Genomic DNA, 22,752 nt, shown 5'->3' with positions numbered 1-22,752 from the left:
AAAGCTTAGAAGAAATTCAGCATCCACATATCTTCCGTAAGATGGAACTGGCCAATCAGATGTGGGAAGAAGTTGAGACTGACTATGTGAAGAAGAAGAGAAGGAAGAGACAGATGGCTTATATATCAGAAAGTTTGCATGTTCTTAGCATTCTAAATCAGATCTTTCAAATGTAAAATGAAGGTATATTTTATAAAGGTAACCTGAGTGTACTAATAGCCTCAACACATACATACATATAATTGAGCAAAAACTGGACTCACTTGGCAAATATATATATGACACTTTTATTATCAATAATATCAAACAACCAATAGGAACAATATTTATTTCAGTAAAAAAATATATAGTGTGTGTATACATACCTCTATATATCAACATCTATTATCTGAGTGGATAAATAGGTAGATAGATGGATAGATAGATAGATAAGTATCATTTCACTTATGTTTCTGGAAACTAGTCCTTTTGAATTCATGTACAATGAATTCATTTTCAGCATTTTATGTTTTGCATTATTCCAGTTATTTTTTTAAAATATGCTAGAAGTGTATTATTTTTTGCTTTGTGAATAATATCATGTCAGGAGGTTGTGTGGAAAAAGCAGATTTTTTTGCCTGTCTTTATTCAGTTACTGTTCCCTCTACTCTTAAAGTAAAATAACAATTTTTTTTAAACAATCATTTTTAGAATGGAACTTCAAAGCTGGTTAAGACCAATGCCCTCATTTGGCACATGAGGAAAAAGGAGATTCAGAATAGCTCCCTAATTTATGATTCTAGTTCTATTGTTTTAGTCACTACATATTTGGCCAAAATATACACTGGAATATTAAATAGAAAAAAATTGTATTATTAATTGACCTGTGGTTACCGAAAACAGTGAGTCAGTGGTACTTTAAATATTTTAATTTACAGCAATGAGCCAAAGGTTAATCACTTGATATTGTTTAAAAAATGATTAATAATAAGAATATTTTTATTACAAAGGAACTCTGCATCCTCCAAAAGCTTTCTTAAAAGATGAGTCAGTAGATATGCATGATGGCACTTACCCCAGCCAAGAAAATAATACCACATCAAGTGCTGCTTCTCTGCAAACACAGCCACCACAATAAGCGTGTGTAGGTAAATGCCTTCACAAAGCATCCAAAAGTAGTTACAGCCCATCAGGTAAAGATGAATGAATTGGAACACTTTACAGCTAACCTATGAGGAAAAAAGATATATAGATTAGATAGGTATAGATATATAGATATATGTATGTATATATGTGTGTGTGTGTGTGTGTATATATATATATATATATATATATATATATATATATATATATATATATATATATATATATGTCTTGGCTGTGCCATGTGGCTTGGGGGATCTTAGGTCCCCGACCAGGGATTGAACCTGGGCCCTGGCAGTGGAAGCACGGAGTCCTAACCACTGGACCCCCAGGGAATTCCCAGAAATCAATCAATATTTAGTTGTTTATAAATGTACGTGTAAAGCAATATTCTAGTTTAGCTTAGTTATACAGAAACACAGAATTTTCTCTCCTCTACACAAAATCTTTCCCACTAATGATTCAGATTTATAAAAGCCAGTCTTCATCCCCATCTAATGGTGCCTCTAAAGTATTTAGCCACTGACTTCAGAGATTTAAAATGATACACCTCCCAGGAAATGTGTGAATGCCAAAGTTACTACATTTAGTGGATGTGTTTTCTTAATATTGTTTTAGTTATTGTGTAATTACAAGTATAAAAGTTTTGCACATGAATGAATTTACATCTGTTTTAACCATGTCGTCATGAACTCCTCGATTGTTGCATTCTGCTGGAAAAATCTTAATAATTATCTTAATAATTTTAAAAGCAGTTCATGAAAAGTGCCAAATACTTAGGAAGTCTTGCATATCGTGTGCTACCAGTGCAGATACTTATTAAATAATAATCTAATGAGCCCATTCTTTGTTTTATTTAAATACGGGGTTTGAGGGTTTCACGTAGGTAAAAAGAAAAAAAAGTTATGGTTTTCCTTCCTCTTTTCCTGAGGTCTCACTTTCTCAAAGAGACAGGAAGAGAAAGGTTTAAATATTGGGTAAAGAAAATACAAAGGAGTAAAAGAGATATTTACCCCTTAACAAGGGGAATAAATTTAAAGCTCTCCAATTAACTCCCATCAGCTCCAGTTTCCAGACTGGAACTCAAATATTTAGTGGCAATTATCACTGTTTTTGAAATAAATATCTTTTTCACTAAAAGGAAAACTGGAAATTAAATGCACTAGAAAATAAATATTGTATTATTATAGCATAGTAGTAATAACATTGGCATATAAGTTAGCTTAAAAATATTTTAATATGTATTGTTTTATGTAATCCCTGAGATAATTCTGTGAGGCATGATTTATCACTAGCCACATACTTTATAGATAAAAAACTGAGTACTGGAGAAGTTAAATGATTTGCTAATTCATACAACATCAATCAAAGCTACATCCTGAACAAAATTTTGTTTTCTCGACTGTACATAATGCCTTCTGACTGAGGATATTTATAAAACTATTCTTTTATTAAATACATCTGCAGAATGCATGATATTAAATTTTAAATATTGTACATTGATGTCAAACATTATATTAAAAAGTTCTCGCAAAAATAAAGCTGAGTTATTTAACTATGTTATATAGAAATGATAGGCTTCAGCTTCAAAATTTTATCTGTATAGTTTTTAGATACATATATCTACTTGGGCTTCCAACTCCTGATTTCATTAAAAATTTAACCTATAAATTATTATGATAAAAAGAACTTAAAGCATGCTTTAGAAAAATATTTTTATGATGGCATTGGCAGTATAAACAGACAATAAATTTTCCAAGAATACATTAAAAGTAACTATACTACATTTTGCAATTTATGTGATAAACAGAATACCCTAGTATATAAATGTAAGATTTAGAGTCTCTTTCTCTGAAGCTTCATGACAAAACTCCGACTTTCCTTGCTCTAGAGAAATGCACTCTAAAATGGCAGGATATTCGCCAATTTTTTATATTGCTAATTATACCCCAGTGTTTCCTCACCCAGTGACTTTAGAGTGGAACATATACAAGATTAAGCATCCGGATGCACATGTGCAAACAACGCAGGGAATTTTAGAATTTTGGAAATTACCCTAAAAACACACATAAAACACATATGAGAGTATCGTTTATTGAACAATTAAGTGAAAATTCCTTCCCTTCCCCGATTTCAGTAACCAGAACTTAATCTTTTATAATCTTAAGCTTAATCTTTTATATAAATCTATTTTATATATCATATATACACACCCTTCCCAAATCTACATCCAAAACTGTAGTATAGATACTACAAATATAAAAGCAGGCAATTAAAAAGTCTCAAATATATGCTTGCTATTTATGCAGATATTTTAATTTAAATATAGCTTACATATGCATATAACTTGCATAAAATATATAAAATTGTATTGTAAATGTCAGGTTATATTTTTAAAATATAGCTTTTGTATTGTGATAGTCTCTGTGCTTATTTTTATGTATCTTTTTATATTTATCCTAAAACCTGTGCTTCCAAAGGGATTGTAAGGGAACAATTTACAAATGTTTGCTGAGACAGGATTTGATAGAGCACTTGAAACATTTTATGTTGATAAAGTTCAATATTATATAGGCATAATTCATTTTCCCTAGTTTTATTAACTCTTTAAAGTCAGCCTGATACCAAACCTATAATTTAAATTAAGTTTTCCATTTTCATGTGCTGCCTTTCTCTAACTGCACAGTTAGTTGCTTTGCTTGATTTTTTAAAAATTTGATTGAGGAAATGTTATGTCCCACCAGCAGTAAGACTCTAACCATAAATGAGGTGAAGACATTTAACATATGTAGGTAACTGAAACAAAGAAATTATTCTTCCTTTTGTTATTCAATATTTATAACTTGGGGAATATTGAGATATATTTACCTTTCTAAATTGGAATATAGCTACATATACATACTCTTTATATGTCAGACATAAAATATACATATATTAGTACTTAATTACACACATATACATGTATCTACCCCTGCCCCCCACCTCTCGTATTTCTTCCCCACTAACCCCTTGAACCTAAACTTCATTTTACTTACAGGATTTGTGGCCACTAAGGGCTGGTTGTTGGCCACTGCAGTGAGATGAATGATTATTACAATAGAGTTACAAACGAAAGAGAAGAACAAATTTTTGTGCAAGGTAATTCTTTGGCAACTTAGGCTCCTGAAAGGCAAGAGAAACCAAAGTGTGCTGACATCATAAAATGTTTCCACATTTTGTATTAATAATCATTCAAATAAGATACATTCACCATTCGTAGCAGCTGCTCCAAATTTGGAAGAATTATTTTTTCTCCCCAAGATTCACTCATGATAAAATTTTAATTGGGGAAAATCTATAATTCCTTAAAGCATAGAGACACATGGGTTGCTTCCGTACAGGTAAACATATATAAGGAAAGGAAATTTGTCTGTACAAGGCCTCTGCATAAATTTCTTCCCTTAATCTCTCATCATGATTAATATTCTAATTCATTCTGAAGATGTAGAAACTGAAATTCAGTGAAAATAGATAATTGATCAAAAAATCATGCAGCTAATTAATTTGAAAACTTTGGATTTGTCATCAGATTCTCACATAGATAATGGTCTTTTCATTATACCACATAGGCTGTTCTATTTATATAGACTGTTTATGGTTATTTATGGTTGTTCTATTTATATAGCTCCTATGTAGTAGTGGTAATTATGTAGGCCAATCATGAGAAAAATAACGTTGTATTTAGAAGAAATAAGTTGATAAAAATATAGATTTAGCAACCAGTGAGGTTTGCTCAGCTTCACTGAATTTTTTTCCAATTGGCCCAGCCATGCATAAGATATAAAAATATTTCCTCCTTTTACTGAAGGTCCTCATGTGTAAAACAAAATTTTAAAACCGCTTAAGTGGAGTTCATATAGAAAGAGATTTCAGGAGCAGATGTCATTTGTGACAAGTAATGCTGGTCTTCAGATTGAATCCACATCTGCTCTACAAGATTGTATATGACTGCCTTACCCATGATCAAAGACCAACTCAAGTACTACCTCTTCTAGGAAGCATTATTCAATGGCTTATTATGGGTAAAGTTTTAAAATAATATAAAGGAATCCATTTGAAACTGAATACTTAATATCAAAACATATATGTAGGCAGACATGAGGAATCATTTCATTACAAAGAGTTAAAAGCTCATTTTGGGTTTTACACAGTTATACAATTAATATGGTCAACCTAGATAATCTGCCCTATATAACTCAAACCAATAACTTCTACTTTGGAAACTTTGAGATTTTAACCTAGTTTTATCACTATATCACCTTATTCTAAATAGACTATGTGCCCAGGATATTATAGTTAGGCTGGGATGCCAAGGTTTTCTACATTTAAAATGCAAAGTTTGGGCTATATTGTCTCTGAAATTTCTTGCAGCTAAAGGTCTGTGATCCTGTATATAGCTGTAGTATTTTAAAGGATCTGAAAGTGAATCCAATCCAAATCAAAATTTATGGAATTTCAATACATGCCTTTCACAGAAGTAGATGCTATCAGGGAAACTTCTTTGAAAGGCTTCATGAACAAGACAGCCCTCAGATCAATCACTGTGTGTGAGACAGTCATATACCAACAATTGTGAAGTCCAGATGGAGTCCATCAAAATAGAAACAGCTGAGAGTTGCTAGTATTTTCATATTAGAGAGTCTTTAACGTGACTTAACTTTGCAGTGCATGACAGTAGTGAGAAGCAGGCAGGGATCAAGGAACAGGGTAAAAATTATACTCTATAGAGAAGAAGAATCTTTGAAAGTTTTTGAATTAAGGAGTATCATGAGTTCTGCTCTTCAACTGAAGTCAACATTGAGGCAAAGATGGCTCTATTCTCGATAAAATGCCAGAGCAGTGACACGAGTGCTTGTGTTTACTGAGAGTGAAGAGAATGAATATGAGGAGAGGTCTAATAAAAAATACTCCTTTCAAATCATTTATACATATTATGTGTAGTTTATTTCTTGTAATTTATCACTCTTCTGTGTTGAAAATTATGAACACATAAAATTTGTCAACATGGTCTTATTTTAAAATGCCTGTCTTGGGCTTACCCTGTGTCTATGGAGTGCCAACTATTGTTAGGGAAAAACTGCTTATCCATGCAATTATAAAACACCCATGCCCTTTTTTAGTAACAGAATTTAGATAACTCAGCTACCATCATGGGAAAAAAAAATAAAATGTTTTCCTTAGCTGGGTTGTTTTGCCCTTTTCTGCTGAACACACTTATATCCAGGTCCATTGGTTAAGACATATATACATAAACAAAATTTCATATTTTTCAAATTATGACCAAAAGACTAGGAGGGTTTGCCTACAGAGCAAGTCAGAAATATTTGTAAAGAGTAAATTGGAATGCAGGAAAACAAACATTGAAGAAGGCTTTCAAAAATAGCAATTCATTATAGAAGTAAGAGCTGAAAGATATGATCTAAGGAACATAAAACAAATAGCATTTATATAATAACTGTTGATATTTATAATATTCACATGTGAAAAGATTGAAAATATGTAAAATAAAATGCCAACTAGTTAGTTGAAAAACCAGTTTAATTTTCCTTGTGTTCATTTAAACTTCCTTCTCTTCTCTATGATAGTCTGTATTTCTGTTCCTCTGAGAATTCCCTCTTTTCTAATGACTTCGCTCCCACCTCAATCTGGCTTGAAAGTTAAAGACTTAAAAATGAGCTGCTGGATGTAGAGAATGGACTTGAGGACACGGGGAGGGGGAAGGGTAAGCTGGGACGAAGTGAGAGAGTAGCATTGACATATATACACTACCAAATGTAAAATAGATAGCATATATGTACACATATAGCTGATTCACTTTGTTATATAGCAGGAACTAACACACCATTGTAAAGCAATTATACTCCAATAAAGATGTTAAAAAAAGAAAATGAGCTGCTGGTACCTATTCTCTTCTAAAGATGTAATTCTTGTGACTACAGTCACCAAAAAAATGGTTTCTTATTCTCTTACTATGTGATAAAAGAATATACCATATTTCGCTCTTTTAGACCCAAACAATGCCATATTATGGGCAAAATTTTGAAGTGATAGAGTGAAATTCTATGGTAAATGAATTTTTGAATACCAAAACCAAACAAATACTTAAGAGGACACATGAAATCATTTCAATAGACACATGAGGCTCATTTTGAGTGTTATACAAAATTATCCAAGTAGTATGGTCAACAAAGATAATCTACCATATATGACTCAAACCATATACTTCTGCACTAGGAACCCTGATATCCTGTTTAGCTGTCTATATCGTTGTAACATACTGAACCATTGCCAAATCATTTCAGTTTGTGTTGTGTAAAATAAGTCCTACTCTCTACAATACTAGACTATAGTTTTGGTTTCTTCGATTTTTTTCCTCCAGGTTCTGTGTAACTTAAATGTAGACAAATGCCATCTGACATGTTTTTTCTCAATGTCTAGTGGTAAAAATGGTTCAGATTTTTCTAGTGATGAGTATTGTTTTCTTTTAAACATATTCATTAATACATATAAGTACAGTAAGCCAAATAAAATCAACTTGAAAATGAAAACCAAAATATGTACTTGGTAAACACACTGGTTTGCTTAAATGAAATACTAAAATATTTTGCTATTTTTTCTAATGTTAATCTGCAACCAATTTAACCTATCCTAAATTCTTTAATGTGATTATTTATTCAAAATATTTAAAAAATTGTTTTATAGGCTTATAGAATGTTTTACAAAAATCTCTGTCTGCTTTCTTTAAATGTTATCCTAGCATAACCATAGAATAGAAAATGTGGTTTGTGGGTCTGGATTGTTTCTGTTTCATATTCTCTACATATAATTATTTTAGAACACTATTTCAATATGCAATTTTGACAAGCAGAGTAATAGAGGCAGTTGGCATAAGTGTGGCAGCAAAATCATTACATTCCATGTGTAATGTAACCATGCCTTTCAATTCTCTTTTTGTGCCACCTACTGAAAGTGTGATTTTGGACAAGTTATTTAAAAACTCTAATCCTCAGTTTCAGTTTCCTTTTCTGTAATATAGGGATAACAATAGTACTTCATAGGATTGGCTGGAAGGTTAAATGAGTTAAATCATATCTAGTGCTAAGCGTAATATCTAACCTATAGTGAACATTCCAAGTTAACTATTATTTTTAACATAGTTTTCATGCGGCTAATTTTAATCAAATTCTCTAACGGTTTTCTCTCACAAATAATAAAATAGCATCAAGGTTCGTGTCAGTAATATAAAACTGCCTATGTTTTAAGTAATGCAATGATACATTGTCATCTTTTTGTTACAAAACACAAGAATTCAGCATCAGAAAGATAATTTCCATGTGATGAAGGGCAATAGATCAAGCAACCTAAATTATCTTCCCAAGGAGTTGTCTGCAAATTTCCACTTTCCTTATCATGCTGATGCCAGGTATTATGCTGCTCCATATTCAAAATTCTGCCACAGTATAGACAAAATACTTGTCTTTGATTCCCATTTGGTTTTGACATGAGGTCGAAATTTCCAAATTACTTTCCTCAGTACTAATCCTGAGCAAAACTAGTCATGGAAGGAGGAAATACAAGCAATAAAAGAATAGCCCACTCTACAGTGTACTACTTCCTTATGCTAGTTTATCTAATTTAATTTCCAAATGCTCAGCTTTTTCCACAAGAAAACACAAATCATGTATCCGAAAGGAAAGCCTGTGCCAATAGGAACACTGCCAAAAACAACAGGCAGAAAGCAATAAATGTATTAAAAGAATAAGCAGTATGGCTATCTTTTGTCTACTGGCAATGGAACTTTGAGTTGATGGAATCACCTGGTTATGTGACACAAAGTAGACATAACCTCTAGCATTAGCTCTCTTTTGGAGGCTGCTGGTGATCCATTCAGCCAGATTAGAAAGAGTCCAAGAGTGTTTCAACCAAGGTGCTCAGTCAAGTCCTGCTAGAGAGGAAATGGTTGCCCTTCCTCTATCATGCTCTCTCCTCCACTGCCCATGTCTTTCAAAGTTGCTCATTTAATATTACATATAAATGCAGGCTGCATAAGGAAGAGACCTGCTCATTTTATGTGGCCAAATGGTTTGCTCTCGTGTGAATTGCCCCAGTGCAAGTGTGCTTCTTGGTCTCCTAATGGGCAGAAAACTAGAGAAGAAATAGTCTGGCTTTCTGAATGCCTGTGATTCTTATGCTCTAAAAAAAAAAAAAAAAAAAAAAATCCCAAAAAGCAAAACCGAAAAACAACCCTTTTAGAGATAAAATTCATAATAATAGCATACACCATGATATTGAGGCTTTACAATATCCCAGGTGCAGAGATAAGTGCTCCACATTCATTATCTCATTTAAGAACCCCTTGAAATATCATTATCCTTTAATAAAATTGAGGTAAGCTGCTCCAGGTCACAATCCTATTAAGTGATCTTTTGAATTTGAATGTTTAAGTTTTTAATAAAGTATCAATAATAAGGCTTTTGTCTCCTTTAATATTCATTTAGTCACTTATAACTATTTTTGATGCATAATAATATATTGTTCACTGTTTCTAGATACTGGGGAAACAGTTATGAACAACACAGAACAAGATCCTGATCTCATGTTACTCATGGGACAGTGGAGGGTAAATAGACACATATATTACATAAAGTAATTCTACATAGTGTTATATGCTTTTTAGAAGTTAAAATAGAATTAGGAGATAGGCAAAGACTGTGGCAAGAGTGAGGGGAATACTCCAGATAGAACTGAAACAGGAGAAGATAGGGAAGGAAAGCATTTCAAGCAGAGACAGCATCCTGTGTCGAACATTTTTTTTAAAAGTTAAAACTTAAGGTTTTTGAGGGGCAAGAAGGACAGACAATGTGAATAAAGCATAAGGCAAAACTCTACACTGTTTTTTTTTTCCATACTAAATGAGGAAAATTAAATTCAAAGAACATAACTTACTAAATGACTTTTTGATTCTGCAGCTCTTACTCTTATGTTACATCTTAATGTTCCATCAGCAAATGTTAGCAATGTAATATCCAGTCATTCTTGGGTTTCGTTTTTCCTAACTACTAAAAAGATGCTACAGTTGGGAGGGTTTGCTTTGCTTTGCTTTCTCCTCATATATAGTCATATCAGTGGGTATGGTCTAGGAAAATATACTATGTCTGCAAGAGTAGGAAACCAGATTGCAAAACATATTATGATTTGGGGAAGAAAGATGTTATATTATTTGTGTTATCTATTTCAAATTACAAAATTTTAATCCATTCTAATAACTGTATAGTTTTTACACCAAGCAGCGGATCATTAGCATTCTTAAAATAATTTGTCATTTTGTTCCCATGAAAATTCACTTATGCTTAAATAGTACTTACATTTAAATATACGTTATAAATACACTTATAAAGAAGTTGCATATTTATTAGAAAAATCAACATAAATATGTAATCTTTAACATTTAGTTATAGTTTAAATAATAAATTTACTCTTTAAAATAAGTCCAAATTCTTTAATTCAGTTATATTTCCATACTTGGGACTCTTCTCCATAAACCAGTACTAGCAATTACATTATAGAGGAACTGGATTTTGTTAGAGTAAACCCATTACTTCTTGCACCAGTTTGTCCTGATTTAAATCTGATACTCTAATGTGGAAATGCAATGCTTTTATTATATAATTACAGTGGACATATTTAAAAAGCTTTCCAGCCAAGACTCACATTCCTGAATAGATATGCTTTCAGCTCTCATCACGTTCATTTCAGAGGGAAGGATGTTTCAGCACATTGATTAAATTCATTAATTTGGAAGTAGACTCAGTGAGTATGCTCTAATAAAACATTATATGAAAAACTATAACTAACAATATCCAGTGTTAAGCTGAACGAAGTCTAGAATACATACAATAGAATAGAATGTATCTCAGAACTGTAGTGCACAACAGACTTACAATGAATACACTCTTACAAGAGTGGAGAAAGCAAGGGTGGTCCTGGGTAGGCACTCAGAGGTACGTTATTCAAGGATCGCTACATGATTATTGCTGAACTCAGCCATTGTCAGACTTCTGACAGTGCAGATTTGCCAGGTTTTAAACAACTTATTTAAGTGATAGCTCTGATTTGCAAATACAGGGACATCAGAACATGATTTGTAGATAAGACTCTCTATTCTCTGTTTCAATGTAGGATTTCTTTAAATAGTTAGCTTTATTTGAAACCAATTTAAAGATTGAATCATGAACAGTTTTCAGGAGAATAGTTATAGCTTAAAGAAGAAAGCCATACTTGTTCTAATTCAAGAGATATATGAAGAAACTGGAAATGAGAGAAAGGTTCACAATATTGATTGAATATTTTCAAATATGATTTTAAAAAAAGAAAGGTGAGAATTTGTGTCACTTGTCCTGAAAAGCAGAAATATAAGCATTAAAGGATCATTTTATTAAGTTGAGAAATAGATTTTTTGCTGAATTTTATTCAGGACTACCGAGAAATATCATCTTCTATATAGTTGTAAATATGCAACTTGGCTTTAAAATTATTTAGAATCACTGTCTGAAATGTCAGCAAAATTAAGATGGTTTAAAAAAAAAGAACTACCTTCTTCCCCATGCAAGTTACGTGTGCTCTTTTATGTGCAAGAATATGGAGCCTTTTGTCTGGGTTGAAAGTAAGAGCAAGATTTGCTATGCTCTCAGATTTTAAACAGTAATTAAAATATAATTTGTAATTAATTCTGGTAAAGCTTATTTTTTTTTTTATCTAAAGGGTTCTGCTTTGTTTTTCCAAGGATCATTATGAGTAAGAGTCATTGCCTCTTAGGGCTTGGCAAATCCCAAATTTCTGTCTCTCTCTCTTCCCCTCCCTTTCTGTTCCCTTTCTTTTTATCTCCCACTCTCTTTCCTTAATTGGCTCTAATATAAAACTGAAGTATATCTGGTAAGTAGTGTTTCGTGTTCTCTGCTTCTAATTTAAAGCATGGATGAGTAGTAGACTTTTCTTTTCTCTCTCTAAATAAAAAATAACAAACAGTACCCTAAATCAACTTTTTGTATGGCCTTGGTTTTTATTAGGATGGATCAGTGACCTTCACTCAATTAACAAATGAAAAAAAATAGTTGCCTCTACCCTAGACTAAGCAAGAATGACTGCAGTATGAGGAACTGGGTTCAGAAGCAGAAAGGAGATATTGATAGATTTTTGTACACACAATGATTTTATGTGAAACATCAGCTCTCCTAGGAATTGTTTCCAGGTTAGTTGGAAGAAAGCTAAGATTTCTATTGCTCCTGACTATACGAACGTGCTTCATTAACCATTCAGTTAAGCATTTTCTGAGATGGCCTTGGTCTTCTTCGGATCTAGCTGCAGGGTATCCTATGTTATTTTACACAGTTGCTTCTACTGGTTAGAATTGTAAAGAGTCTTACTCTAATGTCTTTCTTTGTTGATGGAGACAGCCAAGGCCAGACAAACTCAAGGGACTTGTCCAAGGTCACAGATAAGTCATGGGAAAGTCTGTCCTAGAAATAAGTTTCCAAGTCAGTTCATGTCTTCATTCCTTAAAAATGTATTAAGTGCCTACTATGCACAAGGTTATGTGCTAAGCCCTGGAATGTGTAAAGAAACAAAGCAGTGATGATTCCTGCTCTCATGGAGCTAAATTTGTGCTGTTCTTTCCATTATTTCCTGTTTTAGCGGATAGTTGTTTTGGGTTGATAGTGGCTTTTCCTATTTTAGTAGATAGTTCTGGGAGTATATATTAAAAGTGCCTTAAAATCAAAGACTACAAATTCAAGTACTGAGTAAGCTATGTGGTATCTTGTGGGCATTAAAAAAGTTTTATTATCTTTGACTAATTTACTTAACCTCAATTTTTTCCTGATATAATTATACTACTACTTTGGTTTATAAAAATTTTCATTCATTGTATACTTATTTTTCTTGTAATGTGAACGTTATAACAATTTCTTTAAAAATGTGGTACACATAAAACTAGAAACTGTGTTCTTTAATTATGTTTTAAAAGAACCCACTGTTAATTATGTTTTAAAAGAGCCCACTGTTAAAATATGCCAGTCAGGGCTAAATATTTATATAAAATCTTTTAATGGACTAGTAAGAAAGAGCAAGAGTGACAACTATGCCAATAATAGTGTTTTCCAAACGAGACTCTCCACTTAACAATGCATATATATCATCTCAGCTATGATATAGATACTAATAGAATCTGCATTTTAAAGATGTGAAATTGAGGATTAGAGAATGAAAGAAGCTGCTCGATACTATGCAGCAAGTAGCTGACGAAGGTTGAATCTAAGAGATGTGCCTGTTTAGAGAACATACTCTTAACTACTCACCTGTAGTGAAGGCTGTCTAACACATAAAAAAGTATTTAGAATAGTATACCTGGGCCTAACTTGACCCAGGTTTCTCGTAAAGCCTGAGAATGTATAATAAAAAAGAAAAATTAATTTGAAGCTTTGCTTCTTTCTGGTCAAATTCTCCATTTTTAAAAGATAACTAAAGTCAAATAAAATTACTAAGCCAAACAGAAAGTACATAGATGGAGAGGAACCCTAGATAACTTAGTTAACTACTTAGAATATAAGTAAAATTAGGTGTCGAACTAGATAATCTCTTCAGTTTTCATGGCTTACAATTTCTATCTGTTGAAATTCTACCCTCTTTATTCAACACCCATTTCAGTGAGGTTATCACCTCAAGAATCTTCCAATTCTATGAGTCAAAATGAGTCTTTCTTTCCTCTGTCTTCCCATAGCTCTTTGTAGCTCCACAGCAAATTTGGGGACTTTTGTTGTTGTTATTGTTTACTTTGTATTACTTTTTTTTTTTTTTTTTTTTGCGGTACGCGGGCCTCTCACTGTTGTGGCCTCTCCCGTTGTGGAGCACAGGCTCCGGATGCGCAGGCTCAGCGGCCATGGCTCACAGGTCCAGCCGCTCCGCGGCATGTGGGATCTTCCCGGACCGGGGCACGAACCCGTGTCCCCTGCATTGGCAGGCGGACTCTCAACCACTGCGCCACCAGGGAAGCCCTGTATTACTATTTATATAGGGATAATGTTAGATGACTAAGTAAGTGTAGTCTGTGTGCCTACATGATTTATATTGTCTAAAGACAAAATTAGTACCTTTTACTGTATATTGAAAGTTTGCTACATGCCAGGTACTGTGTGTGTCTTCTCTGCCCAGTATTTTAAACGTTAGGACTCATTATAAAGAAACAGGCTAACTGAAAAACAGAAATCAGGATAAGTCCATACTATTAGTAAGTGGCGATGGCAAGATTTGCATATATCCCATGTTTTTAATTACTGCATTACACTATCCATTAAAATTAACTTGTGCCTGAAATCAAGTGTATATCTATCATGCTAACTCACCATTAAAGCTTTTTTATAGTTCACTATAGAAAATGAATAGTTAATTGTAGTTTCAGAATAAACTCTAAAAATAAACAATGCAACTAGTTAAAAACCTTAATTTTTCTTTTATGTAGAGGCCAAGAACCAATTTCCATATATTGGCAAGATATTTATTTGGTTTAATGAGGTTTTGCCTATGTAGCATGTCAGAAATCTTTTTTCTAAAGCATTGAAATTTTTAGTAATATATATATATACATTTTATATATATATTGCATATAGTATTCTTGATTTAAAAAAAAGAAAACCTGTTTTTCTGAAAAAAATAAGGTCTATCAATATGTTGAACACGAAGACGATGTTTGGGGCAACATGAAATTTTTAGCGTCTCTTTTTAAAATGAGAAATGGGTCTACAGATTATATCTTTAAAGCTAAAGTACTTAGCATGTATATACACAATTTCAGTTTTTTAAAAAGTGTTTTTCTACAGAGAAAATAAATTAATTCTGAAGTTTAAAATTTTAACCCTTCAGTTTAAAATTACTTGTACTGGTTGAATAGCATTTGCTCTTTAAAATATAATATATGTAAATGCAGATATAAAAATATTGAACCAGATTTTCTTTCAATTCCTAATCAATAATAAATGTAGTTTACCTGTGTAGATTGCTTTCAGCCTGCAAAATACTTTCACAAATGCTAACTTTGCTGATATTGAAATTATATATTTTGTTTAAAAAAAATTAACTCTCATTCTAATCTTCTTTCCTAAATTATAGACTTGGGCTTGAAAGTAGCATTACAGATTATTAGGTGCAGCTATGAACCCAGTATAGAAATCACCTATTTCAAAATTCCTGCTAGGTTGACACCTAATATCTGAAAATCTTGGGTGACAGAAAGGTCAGTTGGTCAACAGATGGTTCAGTCTATTTTGTTTGCCTGTTAGCGTTTTTTATTGTTTTTAACTGAGCCAACTATTTTTTCTCTGTGTGTTATTATACAAACTATTCCCATTTTAGTCTTTCAGATTATTGAAGTCATCTGCTGTTCCCTGTTTATTTTGTTGTTTGGCTTAACGTTTTTGGCACCTTCACTCCCTGATCAGCAGATATTATTTTCTTTAATTTCTTCATTGTCCTGATAAGTCAGTTCTATGACATCCTCTTTTCCTCTTACAAAGTCAGTCCATAGTAGACAGAGTAAATGACTGGTCTAATTAGAGCTTTGAAACTGGATACTTTGCATTTATGTATAGTCTGGCTTGCAATATTGTTTTCCCTTGGCAGTCCCACTACTGCCTCATTAGTACACAGCAAGCATTTGCTCAGTTAAATCATGGCTTTTTCATAAAGAAACTGTTAATTTTACATTTGGTTTTATGGAGTTAGTTTAGAACTTTATTTATATCCTTAAATTTCAAACTTGATTGGAGCCATAGGACTTGGAATTCTAGGACACCCTTTGTCGTCTTTTTAAATACTGATTTTGGCATGCAATATAATTGCTATATTTAACTTTGTGTTCTTCAGAAATTTAATGTGTCTAAATATTTTGGCTTATTACATGCAAAATAAAAAGAGATCATTTAATCTGAAGGGTCTCAGCTGTATTAGTATTAAATCTGAAGAGATGGTGGGCTCCTAAATGGTAATTAAAAATTTATTCCACATTCAGCACAAACTAGTTGCAGTTTCAGAAATACTACAATAAAAAGATCACAGAGATTTCACTGAGGAAATGATGCTAAGGTTTAGATCTGAAAGATGACTACATTTAACTAGACTAGAGGAGCAGGGAAGAGACTATACAGAATATTCAATTATAGGATACATTAATGACTTTGATTTTATATAAATTATAAGAGTAAGTCTAAAATTTTTAAAGTAAGGGATGACAAAATCAGATCTATATTTAATATAAATCTTTGAAAATATTCTGGCTGCGATGTTTAGCATTGAATGAAGATGGTGAAAGTGGACTTACTGAGGCTAGATAAGACTAGGTTGGTGGTGGTGGCAGGAGAGATGAAACAAAATGGATAGATTGGAGGGCTGTTAGGAGGTTTTACCCACAGAGTATGAGGAGAGAATGATAGGAAAACTGAGATGGTATCAAAGATTGCTCCTAAGTCTATGGCTTATGCAACTAGATTGCTGGTGGTGTTATTTGTAAAGATGGGTCGCTCTGGAAGAAAAACTGCTTTGGGTTAGGAGAAGGTAGATAGTATGAATTTGTTTTGAACACGTTGATTTTGAAATACTTCTGAGATGATATATCTCCAGAGCCATAAAAAGATAAATACCCTTTCACCAAGAAATCACAAGTCTGGGAATGTAGCCTAAAAATATAGTGTAAAATATGGGGAGAGTTATGGCTGAAAATGTCTATTGCAGTGTATTTTATTAATAGGAAAAGCTGGAAGCAATGTTAATTTTCAAAAATAGAAGAATGATTTAGTAAGCTTTTGTCAACTAACTAAATGCAATATTAGTTAGCCAATTAAATGGTTGTTTTAAAAACTTCTTAGTGACAGGGAAAGAATTATATAATGCTAAGTTGTAAAAATAGTTAAAATAATTTGTACATTACAAATAAAACTGAGTAAATACAAATGAGTATGAAATAAAACTGGAAAAATAAATGAAATTGCCCAATAGTGTATTAGAATTATAGGTGTATATATTTCTTTACTTAAAAATTTATTTTAAAAAATTATATTGTTCTCAATTTTTAAAAATATTGCAAATTTAAGTGCAGTTCTCAAGACTAGTTTGTTTTTAATTAATGGTTGCATTCTTTTTCCTGAGGTTAGAAATATTAAAACATAACCTTTTCTCCAAGAAGCTTTTTAAGATAGTCTTAAATAACTCTTATGATTTCTATTGTATGCTTTTAGGGTAGAGGCCGATCTACTTTATACTTAGTCATGGTCATAAAAGTCTCCATGTTAGAAAAAGAATCTTAGCTGATATTAGTTACATTTAAATTAATCTTCTCTGTGTTTGTATGTGTGGTAAAATGTAATTTTAATGAACTCAGAATCTGAGTTCTAGAGTACTGCATAGATTTTAGGGAATTACTTGTATCATTTAGTTCTAAGATCCAAGAGAGTCATTTTTTCAAATTTAGATACATTCATTTTTAAATTGTAAAGATTTTGTTTTCAGCAATAAAGAAGAAAAAAGAACTATATCTTTCTTAAATTTATACTAAGTGAGATTTTGAAATTTTAATTTTATTTTGTGTTTTTAAATGTACTAAATAAAATACTAACTGAGTTTTAGTGCCATATTTTACCAATAAGCTTGTTATCATCAGTAACATTATTTCACTTTGTCAATTAGCATAAATAATTTATCACTGTAGACCCAAGGACTTTATTTAAAAATTGTCACTTTGGGAAATGGTTTATTTTCCAGTTTTCAATCTATTAGACAGTCATAATGAAGTTTTTCGTACTCCAAAATATTCATTTCAAAAATCTTACATAACCTAAGAGTATATTCAAGAGTAAAGACACGAAGTTTTATTAAACTGTATATAAGCAACTGATATTATGTAACTAATTATAAAGGCAGTGACTGAGAATTGACAGTTTGTTTTGAGCAAGAACATTTTGGCAATTTGTTACAAAATATAGTATAGTAAATTTTATTCTTTAAGAAGTATTTTCCATATTTTAGGATAAAAAGTCTCTTCAACTTATTTTGATGCATGTTTTAACACAATTTAGTTAAAAAAAAAAAGTCACATTTTAAAATGCACTCAAATGTTGAATTAGCTTTATTCAGAGTGGAATATTTTTAGTCGGTTTCTAATGGTGCCTCGATAATGTTATAAATCAAAAGTGCCATTTAAATTCCCCAAAGTAATAGTTAGGGAGTATGGGACCTACATGTACAGATTGCTATATTTAAAATGGATAACCAACAAGGACCTACTGTATAGCACAGGGAACTATGCTCAATGTTATGTGGCAGCCTGAACGGGAGGGGAGTTTGGGGGAGAATGGATACATGTATATGCATGGCTGAGTTGCTTTTCTGTGCATCTGAAACTATCACAACATTGTTAAGTGGCTGTATCCAATATAAAACAAAAAGTTTTTTAAAAATTCCCCAAAGTAACTGGTATTGAAGATTCTTAAGAAAGTGCAAGTTTCCAAAAACAGCAATTATGATGCAATCTCTAGATCCCATGATTTTGATCCCATGAAAAATAATCATTGGTTGATTCGTATATTATTTCATGTACTTTGAATATTTGATGAACTGTGGGCTAAAAGCTGGTGCTCCAGTTACAAATGAGCCTAACATCTAGGTGTCTAATAATTTCTGGATTTGGATTATTTTGATGTGCAGCTACTACTTTAGTTGGTTCTGAAGCTGCTAATGTTCCAAGATAATTGTTGAAGAAGGAGAAGGAGGAGGGGCAGGGGGAGAGGGAGGAGGAGGGAAGAGGGAAGAAGAAGAGGAGGAAGGAGAGGAAGAGAGAGACAATGGCAGTGACACTGGTGATGAAGATACAATAAAATATAGCTACTTTCTCTTTACACTGAATTCTTTAATTACTGGTGGTGATCAAAATCATGAAGACCATGTTAATGCATAAGATAATTATGCAGTTTTAGAATTTAGTTTCCTGTCAATTAAAAAAAAACACAGTTGATAGGTTGAATCAAGAAATTGGAGGAAGGCAGATAAATTGGGAATTTGGGATTAACAGATAACACTATTATATATATGAAATAGACAAACAGCAAGGTCCTACTGTATAGCACAGGGAACTGTATTCAATATTTCATAATAACCTATAATGGACAAGAATCTGAAAAAGAATATATATATGTGTATATATATATATATATATATATATACACACATAACTGAATCACTTTGCTTTATATCTAAAACACAGTAAATCAACTATATTTCAATTAAAAAAAAAGAAATTGGAGCTGACTCTCCCTCCACCCTAAAAAAGAATAAACTTCAAGTAAATTTCAAAATATAATTTAAAAACTATTTTAAAAATGACCCCCCCAAACCAGAAAAATTAACCTAACCATAATATATTGAAATTATTATTTTTAATAATATATATGAAATGTCATTGCTATTTTTTGCACAAAATACCAGTTCTTATAATGTACCATGTATACTGATACTAAAATTGACCAAGAAGTTGAAAATTTAATTAGGAAGGCCTATAATATTTGGCAGTTTCCAAAGCAAATAAGGATAGGTTTACATATTCATTTTGGCTCCCTTTTTACTGCATGACTTCATTCTTATATGCATACTCATTTTGTAAAGTTAGGCTTCAGATATTTTATCAATCTCCTGATTCTCTACATTTTATAAAGTCAAGATAAAGTCAACATACTTATAATTATTTTAAACATTCAATTTATTTTAAACATTATAAATCATCTATATTTCATAAATTTTATCAGCACATGGATAAACATGCACATGATACTGCATTCACCAAAGATAATCAGTAAGTTAAAAAAAAATTTTACATGTACTTACTTGAAATAAAAGAATATACCAAGTGAGATAAGCAGTGATGCAATAGATAATCCATGTCCAATTATAGTCAGATAAAACAAATTCAGTGCAGTCTGTAATTTGTATGGATAAAAAAAAAATTAAGGCTCATATCAATACTATAATTCTACATGTGTATAAGCTCAAAATCAATAAAATAACACATTTTAAAAAACATGTGATCTGATAGCCTTACCATTTAGTTTTCAAGCCAATGAGTATTAGAATACATCTGGAATGAAGAATACCTATGAAAATTTATCAGGTGATATCAAGATTTATAAATTGCTCTTTTTATTTAAGAAATTAGGAGTCACATATTAAACATATGAAGAAATAAATTTCTTGAACTACGTTGTATAATATATGAAAACCAACATTTATCATTTTGGAGGACATTGACAATTTTCACTCTATCAGTTTGTGCACCTTAAATCAATGATTTTTGTTTGTTTCTTTAGACTTAAATGCCAGATAAGGCTTTCTTTCCTGAGTTTTTTTTTTTCGTTTGACAAATTTGAGCCTCCAAAACACGTCTCAGAACAGTAATTTACAGGCGCCTCTGATCTGTACAAATAAAGTTTTTATCTTGGCTTTGAATTTTTCTCTGATTTTTGTCTTTATTCTATTGTAACTTACCATTTTATTGTGTATTTTTATAATTCTCTTCAAACCCTTCTCTGAGTAAGCAAAGAATACATGATTTATAATTATGATAGCTGGCAGTTATCAAATGCTTACTATATAGGCTTGTTAGTTTTCTAAATATTTTCCTTGTATTAAGTCAATTCTTATGAAAACCTTGTGGATGGGTTTAGTATCCTCACTTTACACAGGAGGGGACTGAGGCAGAGAGAGGTTACAGCTTGCCCAAGGTCACAGCTTGTAAGGAGCAGAAACAGGAAGTCAGAAATCAGAACTCAGCTTTAATCACTGTGACAAACAGCCTCAATATACACACACGTGCAAATATATGCAGGCACTTTGTATCGAAGCTTTATTGTTGAGACAAACTGTGACTAACCTTGACTTTAATGTATGATGTTAAAAGTGGGAATGCCAGTGAGGGTGACCTAATAGCCAGTCAGAACGAAAGCCTTCTGCTGAGGGAACTGTGTAAACCCTGCTGGGCTTATTTTGTTTACTTGAGCACAATTCCTGACCGTAATTATAGGAATTCCACCACAGTTGAAAATTTTCTTTTTTCTTACATTTTTAAAGTATGTTTAATTTGGAAAATTCTGAACTTCAATACTGAGACACTGAATTACCTAGCAGGATTGCTTCCTTGGTGTAATGACCAAATCAATAATTATTTCTACGAAGATATTTTTGTTCATTGTTTTTATGATGAAAAGGCTTTACAATGGAATGAACACTAGCTAAATTTTCTCCAATATTGTATCAGCAACTAACTTTTAAAATAGTGTAAATTAAATCTGAATTTATAATTATTACTTACCTTCACTTTCTCATGGGTGTTAACATTACATTGGGTATAATTTGTCCATGTTCTGTTGCTTGCTGGATGTCTAAACCAGTTTCCATCTTGATCACAGATTTTTGTAACTTTTTCTTTAAAATTAAAAAGGAAAAAAGGAAACAGTAATTTAGTTAACCTAGGGTTTATTAAATAGATGTCAAGGATATTTGTATATAAATTTCTGCTTTTACCTGAAGGATCAAAGTCCTGAAAGTAATCTGGGCAGTGCTGCATTGATTCTGTTCCTGCAGCAACATCATTCCAGCACAGCCATCCATCCCAGGTTCTGTTGCAATAAATGCCTTAAGGGGAGAGTAGAAATTAGGGCTTACTAACTCTCTCTCGTTATATAGAAAGACATAAATAATGGTAGACTCACACTGACATGGAATAAAGACTGTCTACTGAAAATGAAGACATCATATAAAATCTTTATAACAATTACTTGGATTATTCACAAAGTAATTATTAGAATAACTAATTGTTAAATTAAATTTAGAAATATCTAAAAAAAATGAGGTTTAGCTTTAATTCTAATTCTCAAATGTAGCTATTTATTTAATAAATCACATGGTCTTTGCTGGTTTTCTTAACCATAAAGTAGTGGTTAATTAGTGTCCCTATGCTTGAAATTCAAAAACTATGGGAAATTGAAAATGTTTTATTTTAGAAACTGTATTCTTAGGGCAAGTTATAGTATTTTCTGAAGTGAACGGATGAACATTCCAATATTTCCTGTTTCACGACATTAACCCTGACACATACTTATTTAGGTGCCTCCACCAAATTCTAGCTCTTGCTTTCCTTCCTTTTCTTTTCAAATGAAGTAGAGCGTTTAATCTCTCATTCTTTTCTTACCAACATTAAGAGAAAGAACCTCTTACATGAAAAAATGTAAAGTTTTTTAAAGACATAGAGAAATAAAATGACCAAAATGTTCCAAAGTTATAAGTCTGTAATCAAAGAGAGTAATTTTCCGCCTTGTTAGGTAAGCACACATAGATAGAAACTTGAATGTTGCATGAGATGTTTATTATTATTAACAGATTTGTACAGCAATCTCAGAATCAATCTAGGATTCACGGAAGTAGAAAAAGTTCTATTGGCCTGAAAATCTAAATAATTCTAGTTAAAAAAAAAAAAAGCCTCAGATAGTCTGTTTTCCCTCCTGA

At 31.9% G+C, this 22,752-nt stretch overlaps 1 protein-coding gene across 4 annotated transcripts in view; it reads right to left on the bottom strand.

Moving 5' to 3' along the window:
• The window catches only part of CALCRL (calcitonin receptor like receptor), a 104,622-nt gene that overhangs the window by 16,207 nt on the left and 65,663 nt on the right, over positions 1–22,752 (bottom strand). For all 4 annotated transcript variants that reach the window (XM_022567217.3, XM_022567223.3, XM_089916581.1 and 1 more), the window contains 5 exons: positions 21,772–21,882; positions 21,560–21,672; positions 20,080–20,171; positions 4,158–4,284; positions 1,055–1,208 (listed from right to left, as the gene is read on the bottom strand). In XM_022567217.3, coding sequence (XP_022422925.1) covers positions 1,055–1,208; positions 4,158–4,284; positions 20,080–20,171; positions 21,560–21,672; positions 21,772–21,882 — 597 coding nt within the window. The remainder of the gene's footprint in view (positions 1–1,054; positions 1,209–4,157; positions 4,285–20,079; positions 20,172–21,559; positions 21,673–21,771; positions 21,883–22,752) is intronic.

The sequence above is a fragment of the Delphinapterus leucas genome, chromosome 8 (assembly GCF_059928025.1).
Source record: "Delphinapterus leucas isolate spDelLeu-1000000601 "Yukka" chromosome 8, BTC_Dleu_Yukka2, whole genome shotgun sequence".
NCBI classification, from domain to species: domain Eukaryota; kingdom Metazoa; phylum Chordata; class Mammalia; order Artiodactyla; family Monodontidae; genus Delphinapterus; species Delphinapterus leucas.
The sequence above is the reverse complement of the archived record's forward strand: the minus strand, read 5'-3'. Positions and strand labels throughout refer to the sequence as shown.